This window comes from Aulostomus chinensis, chromosome 8 (assembly GCF_037954235.1).
Source record: "Aulostomus chinensis isolate RoL2024-O1b breed Wild chromosome 8, RoL_Achi_v1.0, whole genome shotgun sequence".
Classification (NCBI taxonomy): Eukaryota; Metazoa; Chordata; class Actinopteri; order Syngnathiformes; family Aulostomidae; genus Aulostomus; species Aulostomus chinensis.
Genome location: NC_141327.1, coordinates 17368152 through 17383595, shown reverse-complemented (window position 1 = coordinate 17383595; position 15444 = coordinate 17368152). Strand labels below are relative to the sequence as shown.

Here is a 15444-nt window from a genome sequence, read left to right as displayed (position 1 = left end):
GGAATACACGCGGCACAGAGAGATTGTGAGTTTGTTGTTTTGAGTGGTAATTTCTGCTGGGATCAGTGACTGAGAGAAGAAACTGCAATGCCTTTGTTCTTTTTCTTTTTTTAAATTTAAATGTATTCTCAGCTCTGGAAACCAAAGGGAAGGTGCTGAGAGTGCTGGTGTCTCTGGTCAAAGGGGTCCTCCTGTTAGGGTTCCTCTACATGTTCATCTGCTCCCTGGACATCCTCAGCTCAGCCTTCCAGCTGGTTGGAGGTAAACTACACCTCCATTACTGGCTCAAACATATCAGGCTTTTCCTTCCATGTGCAGCGGTGTTTATGTCTCATTCCAGGTAAAACAGCAGGTGACATTTTTCAGGACAACTCAGTCCTGTCCAACCCACTGGCTGGACTGGTCATTGGTGTTCTGGTTACTTTGCTGGTTCAGAGCTCGTCCACTTCCTCCTCCATTGTTGTCAGCATGGTCTCTTCTGGATGTGAGTACAAGACTTCACACACACACACACACACACACACACACACACACACACACACACACACACACACACACACACACACACGCACGCACGCACGCACACACACACACACACACACGCACACACACAATTAACACACAACACCATGGAGGAGAGTACATGTACTCATCTTCAAGGAAACTGTACTTAGAGGAACACACCAATGTTTTGAGGAATGTGCTCATTGTCCATCACTTTTGGTGTCAGACAACTGAACAGATGCCCTTCTATCCTGTCAGTGTGTATTACAGAGCTCCAGACCTCCACTGGACAGCTGCCTGCTAGTTAGCTTAGCTGCAATGAATGCTCGCAGTGGGGCGCAGCAGCATACATCAGCTACATGTAAAGCAAAAATGGTGTTTACCTGCATTAACAGAGCTAGGGCTCTGCTTCATATTTGCTTTGAAAGATAAAATTAAATGAGGAGCTGTTGTTATTTTGTCAGACACAGAGAAGGAACAAGATGAGCGTCCAAGTAGTGTCGGACATGTGTCTGACAAAATAACAACAAATCAATCAGGGTCCTAATCTTTGTCCAAAACTGATCCTCCTCATTCTTTCTTACGAAGTCGGACGTGATTACTAGCAGCAGTGGCTCTCCTTGTCATTGACAGATGTTTTGCTTTATTGACCAAAGTTGTGATGGGCTTTTTAAGTGCCGCATTAAATCACTGCCTCTGGTTAGAAAAGTAGTTCCGGGTGTATGTCTGACTTTAAAATAACAACATCTTGTAATTTTGGACTGGTTTTTCCACAGCGGAAATCAAGAACAGCCTTGAATTTATCAATGCAGGCAGTGACGATTTTGGATTAGAGTGTGTTTGATGACTTTTGAGACTTTCTCTCGTCTCCCATTGCTAGCATTGATTGCAGCTAAGCTAACTAGCAGTTAGCCATTTGGTGGAGGACTAGAGCTCTTTAATCCACAAAACTTGCAATTCTTACTCCCCTATTTTATATCTTTAACTACTTGTTACTCTTTAAAATGGAGATTGTGTCAAATCAATCATTTAAAAAGCTTTTCAAATGTTAGGTATTTATTGAAGATGAGACAACTTGTTTTCAGCATTTTTGATTTCTAACAGCTCACACAAAGCACGACTTTGTTGGAATCACATTTCAGACAAAAAAATAAATCTTTAGCACTTTAGGCTCTACACGCTTCTTTCACTGCTGTGCACACACATAATAAATATTCATGAAGGCTGGTAATCATGATGTTGTGGATGTTGAGGAGGACTGTGTGTGTTTTGGCAGTGCTAACAGTCCAGCTGGCTGTTCCTATCATCATGGGCACCAACATCGGCACCTCCGTCACCAACACACTTGTCGCTATGACACAAGCTGGTGACCGCAGCATCTTTCGCAGGTATTAACTGTGTGTTCAATAGATCCGCTACATTTCCTTTCACCGCAAAAAATTAAAAGAATATTAGATAGAGATAACCTGGGAAATTCTTCACATTCTGCAACGTTATCGGCAGAATGATCCAGATGACGTCTTTTCATGCTGTAAAGATCAAATAAATACACTCATAAGAAGCAAAACAAATGGCAAACACCTTCAAACTATCATAATTATGCGGTGCTAAAAATCTCCAGCATAAGATTGTACAGTGGGTTCAGAATTTTGAGAACAAACAGTAGTTTATTCCTGTCTACACAAAAGCACATACTAAATGTAAATTTTGCTAAATTAAGAACGTATTAAAAATGTTCATATTATTTGTGAAGAGTTTTAAACAGTTTCTATTTGCCTTTAAAAGTGAGTTTGATTTTTTTTAACAAGCCCCGTGTTTGTGAGTGCAGTGACTTTTTTTTTTTAAAGTATCCGCTATTAAATATATAAATAAAACCCTGCTTATGTATAAACGAAATTACAAATGAGTCATATTTTATCTAGAGTTTATCATCCTCCAGATTATCTGAAGAGTTACAAAATCCTCAATTTAGATGTGGGTGGTTTTCAATGGTCAGCAATGATATATGGCTCCTACTTAAAAGTTCAAAGGTCATTTACGTTTATCTGCACCCTCTGACAATGCACGCAGGGCATTTGCGGGGGCCACCGTACATGACTTCTTCAACTGGCTGTCTGTGCTGGTGCTGCTGCCCCTGGAGGTCGCTACTGGTTACTTGTACGTGGTCACCAAGCTCATCATAGACTCTTTCCAAATCCAGAGTGGGGAGGCCCCTGACCTGCTGAATGTGATCACTGACATCCTCACTGAGTCAATCATACAGGTTAGACGTTGTGCATGGAGCCTTTTTCTTTTTTTTTTTACATTTGCAAACACATTTAACTGATTAATGTGTAAAGGATTTTAAACTTCAAGAGGGTTGGCAATAGTGAAACATTATAAATCCAATTATACAGCATAATGTACAGAACGTACCTAAGAAGAGATGAAGGTCATTAATATGAAGAAAATGTGTACTGTCAGAACATTCAGATGATTTGGTTTAGTAGAGAATTTTTTTTTTACCAGAGGTATAAGGAACAAAACTTTCCTTTAATCTATATACAATGAAGTTCATAAGAATGTGACTTGTTATTAAATCATGTTGTCCTACAGCATGCCATAAAAGCGTGGACCTGTGTCAGTGCTGTACATTTCTGCACCCTCTGTTTCTCTGAAAACAGCTGGATCAATCTGTTATTAGTGGGATTGCCACCGGAGACCCAGCAGCCAGGAATAAGAGTCTGATCAAGAAATGGTGCCAAACCTTTACCAACACGGTACGTTTAAACACATCATCTACGCAGGAAACATTCAAAAACATTGTTCAAACAGTTCTTAAACAGTCGCTATCTCTCAGACCACAGTGAACGTTACAGTTCCCGGTCCAGAGAACTGCACCTTTCCATCTCTCTGCTGGGTCGAAGGCAACTACACCCTCACACAGAAGAACATCTCTGAGACATACAACATCCAGAAATGTGAGCCAAGATGTGTAACTAGTTTTTGAATCAAAAAAACCTGCAGATGATTAAATAAATCAGTCCTAAACATGGGCGAGGACCTAGCTGCACCTTATCCAACTTTAAAACGAGATAACATATATGATACATTGTAAGTGCACCTGTATGATGTCACTTCTGCAGAACCCTCATGTATGTTCCTGTGCGTGGTTAGGTACACACCTCTTTGTGGATGTGAATCTGCCTGACCTGGCGGTGGGTCTGATCCTTCTGGCACTTTCTCTGCTGGTGCTCTGCTCTTGTTTGGTCCTTATTGTCAAGCTGCTGAACTCCATGCTGAAGGGACAGGTAGCTGCAGTCATCAAGAAAATCCTTAACACCGGTGAGCAAATACGCAAACTGCGATTTTACATCATCACACCGCATGTGATTGCCAATTCATGAATGCTGTGTGTGCATGTGTCTTTGTGCAGATTTCCCATTCCCGTTCGGTTGGGTCACTGGTTACATTGCCATTTTAGTGGGAGCTGGAATGACATTTGTTGTGCAGAGCAGTTCTGTTTTCACCTCTGCTATCACTCCACTTGTTGGTGAGGTCATCACCCCTCTGTCCATCGATCTATCCATCATACCAAGAGATTATAGGTGTGTGAAAAATGTCTCTCCCGTTTGTTCTGATAGGTATCGGCGTCATCAGCATAGAAAGAGCATACCCACTGTCTCTGGGTTCAAATATTGGCACAACCACCACAGCTATTCTCGCAGCCATGGCCAGTCCTGGAGACACGCTGGGTAACGCTCTACAGGTCTGTAATTCCACACAAACACATGCACACGAGGACCTTGTGGATGACTTTAACAAAACGTGACAATATATCTGCTGCTATGTAAGAATTCCATCATTATATCTTACGAAGATAAAGTAAAAGCATTAACTTCATGTATGTTCCAGATCGCCCTCGTCCACTTCCTGTTCAACATCACTGGTATCGCTCTATGGTACCCGATCCCCTTCACACGCATCCCCATCCGGCTGGCTAAAGGTTTAGGCAACATCACTGCCTCCTACCGCTGGTTTGCTGCCGTCTACATCATCTGCTGCTTCTTCGTTTTACCGCTTTTCGTCTTCAGCCTCTCTCTAGCTGGCTGGCAGGTACTAGTAGGTGTGGGAGTTCCCCTGTTGGTCACGTTGATCATCATTGTCCTGATCAATGTGCTGCAGAAACGGAAGCCTAGCTGTTTGCCTGCAGCGCTGCGATCTTGGGATTTCCTCCCTCTTTGGGCTCACTCTCTTGAACCTTGGGACAAAATAGTTGGTGTATTTACTGCCAAATGCTGCTGCTGCTGCAAATGCTGCCAGATTGCTGACAATAAAGACACAGGGAAAGATTCTAGGGAAAAGAACAAGAATCCACCCACACAAGTGTATGATAACCCTGCAATGACTGCAAAAATAGAGCTTAAGATTCTAAAAATGACCCGCCTTTGAGATTCTATACTCATTTATAGAGTTCATTGGGTACACTTGTACAATCTAGTGTCACTCGAAGCAACAACTATGCAATAAACTCATTTACTAAGGTAATGATAAGTTTTTTTTTATCAACAACTATAAGAAGTATAGGTTAATTACATGTTTATGAGGTTGCAGTTTGGTACAGTGTTTATAATGAGGTGTTTCTAAGAATTTTGGCCACCAAATTCACATAAATGGGAGGGGCAGAATATAAGATACACCGATGAACACACAGCACTTTACAACACTGTCACCACCCCCTGCAATTTTTTTAATGTAAATACAAATATGTGATATTTGTTGTTGTTTTAGTTTTTTTGGCATATGCTGATACTTTGCAACTGATTAGGCAGATAATTAATACCTGTATAAAAAACTATTTTATACGATATTCACTTTTGATACGTACTGAAAAACAACGTAAACAAAGTGAATTTGAAAAGGTAATGGTTTTCTTTATTTCTGAAACATGTGGAAAAGCCCATGAATACTACGGTTACAGTATAGGCTGGAACAAAATTGGATGATATAAATATCAGCTATTGAATCGATACTTTGTTTTGAAGAAATGACCAATATCTACCAGTATTGATGACTGATTTTATCATGAATCTCTGATAGTAAATACAAATTTTGATTGTTCTGACAGTGCCAACATACTCTGAAATGTTATTAGCTTAGTAAAAGTTTAATTCATGCCTGGGCTTTTATTTTCGCTCGGGGGTACCTAATAATGTGGCCAGTGAGTTTTTCTGCGTGTGAATATTTGTGGAGATGTGCCTGTTGGTCTTGACACCAGAACACAGCACATTTGGGCAAAAACTGTCCGTGTTCATGTTATTTACTTTAGTAGATCTTTTAATGTAAGATGGCTAATGGCTTTACGGATTTTAAACCAAACAAGGATAATAGGACATAAAGGGGATTTTTTTTTTTTTAAATCAAGAAAGATTTAATAAAGATGGCAGGTTTTATTTGACTCACTATTCATAAAAGTGTTCCTTACATTTCCACATTTCCATTTCCATCAGGTCTAATCTTTTGTATTTCTGAAGATGTTTTTTTTTTTTTTTTACTGTATATAAAAGATGCAGTGGCGTCCTTAACACATCGTTTTAAGGTGTACAATTTATTTTGTAATTTTGAAGTATAATTATATTCAAGGAATATGTAGTTTGAAATGGGATGAATGGACATCTAAATAAATATTTTTAATGCTGAGGAGGAGTTGTGTATTTTAATGCCTGTTTGATGATGGAATAATAAAAGACTCAAAGTCCTTTCCTCTCTTTCGATTCACCTACAAACCACTGATGTTTTCGTTTGAGATGTTCCGTCATTAGCAACAAGATCACTCGCTGCTCTCTTATCTGTGGTATCTGGAGGTTTCATAGAAAAATATGATAGCAGTGAACGGTTATGATGTAAGGCAGAAGCAGAGTTCAGCTTGTAGAGTGACAATGACGAGAGCTCCTTGTGCCAAACTACATTTGTGTTAATATAATATGCCAATAGTCTTCAGAGGGTCAAGTGTGTGAGTTTTCTGTTTTTTGTTGGTTTGTTTGTTTTCTGAGACAACGCAGAGAGTTTCTCCCAGGAAATCTCCACTGTTGTGCCGACCGCTGGACTGTCACATGTTTGGCTGTGAAGGCAAACACCAGCCAAACAACATGAGATAGATTATAAATAGTTCTATAACAAGGCTGGATAACTGTGCCATCATGAGTCTCTTTCCACATGGTCAAGTGACACTGTATGGAAAACACACACACACACACTCACACACACACACACACACACACACACACACACACACACACACACACACACACACACACAGATGTGCAGTTATCCTTGTTAGGACATTCCATTGACTTACAATCATTGTACCATCAACCAAACCTCAGAAATGGCAGCATTAGGACTGATATTTGGGCCCAGGAAGACTAGGGTTCCTGTTTAGTTAAACCAGAAAAGTTCTTCAATCCCCTTAACTGTCACAAATAAATAGCCAACCCAAACCTGATTCTGACCCTTAAACCAAGACATGACCTGCAAACGACCATTTGAAGTTGTGAGGTCCAGCTAAAACGTCCTCGTGCTCCAACAATGTGGTCATTATGTTCTGGTCCTCACTTTGTAGCAAGAATATATATATACACACACACACACACACACACACAAGTAACTTTTGCGGTAATAACGTAGGTTATTGGGGATGAAAATTTGCACTCAAATTTGCTGCCTCAAATAATCGAGACTGGAGGAGGGAGAAGCAGGGTTTACTCTGCAGGACGACTGTCATGCCTATTTTATGCAGATACATTTTTCTCTGGTCTGTTTCCTATTTCTACTGTTTTGATACTTGAACTAGTTTTGGGTTGCTTTTTTTTCTTAATCTGGTTGAAATAAAACATGTTTTACATAATAACTGACACGACAGGATTTACCATGGAGCGCAGTCACATTCGTCCATTCCGGCAACAAATGGTGCGATGCACGCTAATATTTTAATCCAACCAGTTCTACACTCTTTTACCAAGCTGCCATTAGCGAAGGCAGCTAATTTAGCCAGTAAATATTTCGTGACGATTGGCACAATCTGGGATATTCGCATTTCAATCAGCAAACACGTCAATCATAACTAAGTTCATGAACTGTTATGGTTGTCAAGTGAGGGGGGGGGGGTCTATCTTTTCTGTTAATAATAAAGCAGCTGCACGTGTGACAGGGTGTGTTACACATGTTCAGGTGTATCAAGAACATGTTAATCTTATCTTTACTCTTAGTTTCGCTGCTTTTGAACTTATTAGCGATGCAGTAAATTTGACGGACTGAGGCTTGGAAACAGTTTTTTTAAGTGTTGATAATTCAGTCAGTTAACAGAGGGGAACATCATCATGCTTCATCATTAACAGAAAGAGACCACCCGCACACCGTAAAATGCTTTGAGTGCCATAAAAATAGCAAAGAGCTGTATAGGCACAATCACTTCTTACCATTTGTTCACTTGTGCGCCCAAATACATTAAGGAGTCACTAGTGATCCCCGGATCGTGGACTCCATCATTTTAGTTGGATTCTAAACAGGGTTTTGTGGGTTTGAACAATATTTGGTGGCCCGGCACAGCTTTTTATTTAAATAACGTACAGCAAAGATGTCAGATTATCGCATGCTTAAGTCAAGTAAGTTAAGTGCAAGTGCTGAATCAGGTTGTCACATCCAGCATGAAGCTAGCAGATAATCAGAAATTTGGGTGTTTGTGTCTTCTAGGCAGTGTTGTGCTAGTTACTGAAAAACAGAAATGAGTTTTAGTTACTAGTTACTGCGATTCAAAAGCAACTCAGTTACTAACTCAGTTATTAAAACCAAAAAGTAAAGCATTACTATGAAAAGTAACTATTTACTTGCAAAAAAAAGTTCAGAACTGTCATCGCTGTAAGCTACTTGACATTTTCATCACTGAACTGAACTCTGCTCAGCAATATGGTCTACAATTATACAAACACTAAGATGCTTCAAAGTGATTGATTGATTGATTAACTTTAGCCTGGCTAGCAGTCGCACTCCCTCGTTGAAAAGAACAACTCGGGTGCTGTTGCTGAGGTGCACGGGGTGAGGTGACATCTGTGTCGGCATCTGTGCCGGCATCTGTGCCGGTCCCTGACCCGCTAGCTTTAGCGACAAGTTTCGTCGCCGCCGCATGCTGCGTGCCTGGATGCTTCAGCGGATGAGAGCTGCTGTTTGAGGCCGCAGAGAGGGTCTTAGTTCCGACACATAAGTTGCATTTAACATAAACATTTTTCTCCTTCTGCTCAGCGAAGGAGAAGTAGTGAGCGTACTTCCACGTGAAGAAACTCGCCCCAGGTTCCGCCATGACGTCTTGCACGTTCTTGCTGTTATAAACCAACACGCCCCCACAGCGTAGCTCACTCTCCTCCTGTCTCTTGCACTTCCCCCGAGCCCCCCCGTCACAGGAAGTAAACACAGTGGCTCAGCCCAGATAGTAAAATAACGTAAAATAAACGAATAAACGGATCGTTTAGTAACTATAACTGAGTTATTGAATTTTAAAAAATAATGCGTTTGATTATTAGCTATGCCAAAGTTACTTTTTTGGCAGTAACTAATAACGCAATAACGCCTTAGTCCCAACACTGCTTCTAGGTTGTGATATAAACTCCAGATGGGTTCAGTGTAGGAATCCACAGACTTGTAGGTTAAGACTCAGCATGGTTTACCTCCACCTGAAGGTTCAGGGGTATTCATTTGCAGAGTGGAGCAGCGAAGGAACATCTCTCAACAGTTCTAATAAGATCTATGACACCACCTATGAACACACCACTCACAGTGCTGCCCTCTTATCCCTTTGCTAGAGATTTAGCAACCATTTACAGTTGACCTCATGTGACCCCAATGACTGTTTGTACAACTTCATGTGGCGTCAGTGACCTTGAGCAGGGGTTAAATACCTTGGGACTCCCATCCAGTCTCTTTGACCTGAAGGAGCCGCTTGGAGAAGAGGTGAAATTCTCCATGTCCAAGTCTAGTTGTCCTTGGGTCGATCCCTCTTAGATTATTGTGACCTGGATGATTGGCGATCTTCTCAACCAGGAGTCTGAGAACTGCTCAAACGCTGCTTTCTAGTGGTAGACATGACAACTGCAAGTCTAGGCAATTTGAGGGCAAGTGAGGTTGCAGTTAAGGATAAAAGTTTACATACGTGCATTTAAGGGCACTGACCTTGATAAGAAAGAGCGAGGGAGGGAGAGAGAGGGAGAGAGAGAGAGAGAGAGCGAGAAATACAGAGAGAGAGAGAGAGAGAGTGAGTCATTGAAACATAAAACATATTCAACAAACAAAATAATTTATTACGTTCAAATCCCAGAGGCAATTTGTGGTTACAGTCAATACAGATCATTTTACACAGATTTCACAAAACCACTACTACTACCAATGTACTTCTACTTTTAGGACTACAGTACCTGCAAGAACTCACTATCTATCCACTACTTCTACAACTAGAACTACAGCACGGCATAAATACATCAATACAATCATATATTTGTTCTTGTAGCACCATTTGTTGTATTACACAATAGAAGTGAAGGATAACTCAAACATGGGTGGGCTACTACATAGTTCACAGGCTGGCGTTTCCATGTGCCTCTCTCTCAAAGCCTGGAAGAGGCCTTTACTAATAGGACCATAAAGCTGGTCACTTGTGCAAGAATTTGTGCCTGAAAAAAAGTGTCCGTCTGTCATCAAGGCATGGGCCGAACCCGGGGGGGTGTTGATGTGCTGTTTAGTAGGGAAATGACAGAGGAAAGAGTCACGTGGATGACAGCAGAGTCTTCAGCTTAGAAGGGAACGGGTCCATAGTAGGCAACGTAAGCTGCAACGATGCCGGCTGTTTCTGCCATCTCGTCGCAGGCGACGTTCAGCTCACACACCTCTCTCAGGCTGCGTGGAAGAGGAGAGAAGAATGTACATTTTAGTCACACAGATACAAGACAATACAAGTTTTGCAATGTTGTATGTTAGTTTTGCGTTTTTAGTAGAGAGGAAAATGTGAACTGATCGTTTCATAGCTTGAATTCTTCAACGAAAGCTTCAAATTTGCAGCAAGGAAATTATTTTTTTCAGCATTATTTAGATAGTGGTTCCAATTGTATACTGTTTTTTTTTTTGTCTGAAAAATAAACTGAAATGAAACTCTACCTTTCAAGCTGCAGGGGGCTGAGGTCTCCTGCTGGGGCGGCTCTTCTTCTCCTCAGGAGAACAGCAGCCAGGTCTCTCTTCATCACCACCTGAGGAGCTGAAAGGATGAACAATACAAACATTTAATATCATCATCCGGTTTTACAGATACTCTTGAGCTTAAGATTCTGTGTGGAGGCATAAAAATTGATGTACCTTCATCACTGGCTGACTCTGATGAAGATGAGGAGGATGAAGAGGAGGAATCTGAAGCAGAAGAGTCTGCTGAGGAGTCGGACTCAGAGGACTCGGAGGACTCGGAGGACTCAGATGATTCAGAGGAAGAGGAGGAGGAGGAGGATGAGGAGGATGAGGAGTCAGAGGTTGAGTCAGAATCGGATGCTGAGGAGTCTGAGGAAGAGTTGGAGTCAGAGGCTGAATCCGACTCGGAAGAGGAAGATGAGGACGAGGATGAGGACGAATCAGGGGAAGCGGCAGGATCAGCAGGTGCAGCTTCAGCATCTGCGTCGCCAGCGAGGTCCACAACGACCTCGGGTTCAATAACTGCAGATTACAGAAAAGAACATTTGATATTGTACTGAACCCCCGACAAACAGAGATGAGAGTCAGCATTGTGAGGTGAGCTTGTTCTTACCTCCCATGGACCAGCAGACGGACAGGAGAGTGCAGATGGAGAGGAGAGTCAGAGTCTTCATGATGCCTGGGAGTTTGTGTCTCGCTGTAGACAAGTTGCTTGCTTGTTTGCTCTCAGCTGCTTTCTTGCGAAGGCTCGTTCTGCTTCTTCCCTTCCATCCGAGGTCAATATATACTGTAGTCACCCTCCTCTCTGAGGCCAGACCCACACGTAGTGCTCACTTCTGATTGGCTGAGGAATCAAATATCAACGTTTCCGCTTCCACTTGTCATGTAAGTGCCCATGAACACCCACATGGTGCTGGAACTTGGTCCAAAAACTCATTCACCCTCACACACAGACGAACACGGCCATAATCATTCTTGGCATGCGCATGTACAGTATGTGCATTTAAATACGGAAACATTACATTAAAGTCACTCTGAGATGAACATATGGAGTAAATAAGGGGATCCCCTTCTCCAGAATGCACATATTTAAATGCAAATATGCACTTTTGTGTAAAACAGATATGACAAATGATTTTAATTTCAGTTGACCTGTAGGCACAGACCATAAATGACTGAAACATTATAGTTTCTGTCTCTGACTTCTTTATGAAGTCAACAATGATTTTCTCATAGTTTCTAGTTCCAACAGAAATGGCATAATTTTGCTGTCAATCATTTTCTGAGGTTTTTTTCATTTTACCCTCTTGTTTCCCAATCCTTCAGATTCCATGCAATCTTCACTCTTCATTACCCAGAATGTATGTATAGAAATATACACACACACATATAGATAGATATATATATAATTCCAACAGGCCTATGAAAGTCTAAATAAGTTGTGTTACGGATCTATAAAGAACTCTTAAAATGTGATTGGTTTTTAAACATGATGAGAGTCATGATGGAGTTGCCTCTTTAACATCAAGGTTGCCATTCTACCATTGCAATAATGCTACTATACTCCTTGCCCCAGATGTGATCTCCCACCCCCACAAACCCCAAACTATAGCCTGACTGGACCACAAGCTACTAATCGAGTGACACGGAACAGCAGTGAGCCTCATTATGCGACAGAGCTTAATTAGAGTGTTGCAGTGTCCCACCAGAACCGCAGTCAGTCACTATTTAGAGATCCATCTCAGTCCAGATCGAGGCCAGATTCAGGCATGGCCAAGGCTTCCCAGTGGCTCAATACACAGCCTTGCTTGATTTATTTCAGCATACATACAGCTAAATATAGGCAACCCTGATGTGTTGGATGCACAGTGATATGCATGCGGGTTTGGATGCAGTTTTCTGTTTGTGAGACTCAAACGTGGAGCCAGCTGTGGTTTACATCATAAAAAATGGCATTTGGAAGCTCAAACTCTGCCATACTGCAACTTAAATACCGTTTAGATAACCAAATGTTTATGTGCACATGTCACTTTATATATATATCTATATAGATATATAGATATATATGTATATTTATCTATCTATATATATAGATATATATATGTGAATCCCACCAGTGTAATCTATGATATCGTAAGAAATACAGTGCTGCTACACATTGACCTCACTATCCGTGTTTCATAGTCCAGCGTTATTCCTGGGATCAGGGATTTGTCTTGGACTGGGTGACATGTAATTTCAATGTCTGGTCCAGTGTCCATTTTTATGGATGCATTTCAGAGTGTGGAGGGGTGGGGTGATGGTGGGGGGGTTGGTTGGAGAAAACAATTGCCACAACGTTCCTGAGTAGACAGGAAATACTGTATTGTCCGCAGCATTTCTGGATCAGTTCTTTTTCTTTTGTTGATGCTGCTTGGCAGACAGCAATTCTCCATCCCCTATCCTGCAGACACTAGAAAAGAGACAATGTTTTTGAAATATAGGATAAGCCAGAGACCTTGCTTTATTTTGTCAATAAAGTATCGGGAGCAATGATAGAGTACGCATGGATATTCATTAATTTCAGCCTTCATTTTTTATCTGGTAACTGTCCTAAAACGGATTTAGATGTGTGTTGCTGCAGAAAAGATACAAGTGCAAATACTGAGACTGTGTTATGACCTTAGAGGTCAAATCATAGAGGTAGAATACTGTGTTTCTATGAGATGATCTATGAGCTATATTGACTTAAACAAATTAACAAAATACACCTGAAAACTTTTTCTCTAAAAAACTAAAAGAACAGAGAATAAGAAAAGACACCAAAGAAAATCCATCATGAAATTTGAACCCCTGCATGATACCAGATATCTGTTAAATACATTTAATTCATATTATTTTTACTTATGTCCTTTATTTCTTTCCCGTGCCTGAACCGGAACCTTCTTGCTGTGAGGCGACAGTGCTAACCGCTGCACCACCGTCTGTATCTGTATCAGTTTTACTCACTGACACATTTCTCTTTTTCTGTTTGTTATTCTTTTAGTATATCATCCATCATCTATTTTTTTCCTGCCTCTGATGTTTCTTCATTCTGGAGTACTCTGTTCTTTTTTGCAGTGTGTCTCTTATTTATTTCAGGACATGCAGGATATTGTTTATAGTTTTTATTGTTTAATGCACTTTATGTTACATCAAAAAGTGCAATACGATCATTTATTTTATTGAACAGAATTATAAGTGCGGACACTGATGTTTAAAAAAGAAGTTTAATTCAGCAAAACCATATGCAGTGCAACACTGATACAGAACCTTTATTATGAATAACTGTGGTTTTATTCTTTTATTCTAAAAGTTCTTAATTGTGAATGTCTTTTTGTTCCCGCCAGCTTTGTTCCTCTTGCATGACTCATGGCATCGTATCAAGGCAACAAACAACGTTTAAATGACCAGTTACCAGCGTGCATTCTGATTTTTTTTCATTTTAAACCATTACTCACCGTCCATGTGGAGGCCCGCAACAGACAGTCGGTTTCCTGTTTGTCATTGTGTACTTACCTACCAGTACTGAACAAAGAGTGAGACATTGTAACCTCGTATTTTCCTAAATTTAACATTAATCACTGTTGGTTTGTTAATTAATGTAGAAATGGACTTTTTAAGAGCTTTTGCTGCTCAATTAATACATGAGCTCCAGTGGACTTTCAATCTGAGTATGTGGTGTAGCGAGTGAAAGAGAGAGAGACAGAGACAGAGAGACAGAGAGAGAGCCAGAGAGACAGAGAGAGAGACAGACAGAATTGCAGCATGTGTGACATAAATGCTCACACGATAGCAAACGTCTGAGCCATAGCAGCTGTTATTACAGCCAAATGACTCACACAATAAAAAGAAATCAGTAGCAGGTGTCATGAAAGTTCTGCACAAATACATTCAAACCCATAATTTCAAAGTGGGTCCTTTGGAGCAAAAGTGGCCACATTGTCCACGAAAAGCTACAACGTATCTGTCTGCTACGTTACTGTACACAAGCATGAAAAACAACAACTTAATAATGGTAGCTGCATTCTGAAGATGTTTGACAGGATACCTTATTGATGTCAGTTATTTTCAAACTGAGACCCCCTCTCTGACTACCTGTCTGGATTTAGGACCCACAACCCACATCTGGGGATTCTGTTAAACTGAATGTTGTTTAAGTTGGTTGAGATTCTCAGTCATCAGGTTGAGGGTAAATACAAGTGGCATGTGAAGGCACCTGGAGTTTTTGGGTGACGTCATCTCAGAAATCAGGCACGACCTCAACAACCCTGCAAGACGTCTAAGATGAGAGGTGAAAATTCCATCCATCCATTGTCTTCCGCTTATTCCTATTAAGGGTCGCGGGGGGCTGGAGCCTATCCCAGCATCAACCGGCGAGAGGCGGGGTTCACCCTGGACATGTCGCCAGTCCATCACAGGGCCAACACATATAGACAGACAACCATTCACACTCACAATCACACCTACGGTCAATTTAGAGTATCAGTCAGCCTCGTCCTTTCTTGATGTCTTTGGACTGTGGGAGGAAGCTGGAGTACCAGAGAGAACCCACACAGGAACAGGGAGAACATGCAGACTCCACACAGAAAGATCCTGTGCCCGAGCCGGGACACGAACCTTCTTACTGTGAGGCAACAGTGCGAACCACTGCACCACCATGCAGCCGAGGTGAAAATTCTTCAAGACAATTCAAGTGTCTAGTTGCCTTCACTGCCCACT

General features: G+C 41.2%; 2 protein-coding genes across 2 annotated transcripts; one reads left to right on the top strand and one right to left on the bottom strand.

Moving 5' to 3' along the window:
• Nucleotides 1-174: 174 nt before the first annotated feature.
• Nucleotides 175-6138, top strand: slc34a2a (solute carrier family 34 member 2a). Its single transcript, XM_086210192.1, has 10 exons — nt 175-261; nt 341-484; nt 1781-1892; nt 2575-2767; nt 3168-3263; nt 3344-3464; nt 3661-3828; nt 3920-4036; nt 4128-4252; nt 4399-6138. Exons 1-10 carry the CDS (start codon nt 210-212, stop codon nt 4933-4935), a joined length of 1665 nt encoding a protein of 554 aa, XP_086066318.1. The 5' UTR covers nt 175-209; the 3' UTR covers nt 4936-6138.
• Nucleotides 6139-9843: 3705 nt separating this feature from the next.
• Nucleotides 9844-11446, bottom strand: bglapl (bone gamma-carboxyglutamate (gla) protein, like). The gene is made up of 4 exons (XM_086210191.1): nt 11318-11446; nt 10879-11226; nt 10684-10780; nt 9844-10425 (listed from the first exon to the last, which is right to left on the bottom strand). Exons 1-4 carry the CDS (start codon nt 11376-11378, stop codon nt 10323-10325), a joined length of 609 nt encoding a protein of 202 aa, XP_086066317.1. The 5' UTR covers nt 11379-11446; the 3' UTR covers nt 9844-10322.
• Nucleotides 11447-15444: the final 3998 nt, after the last annotated feature.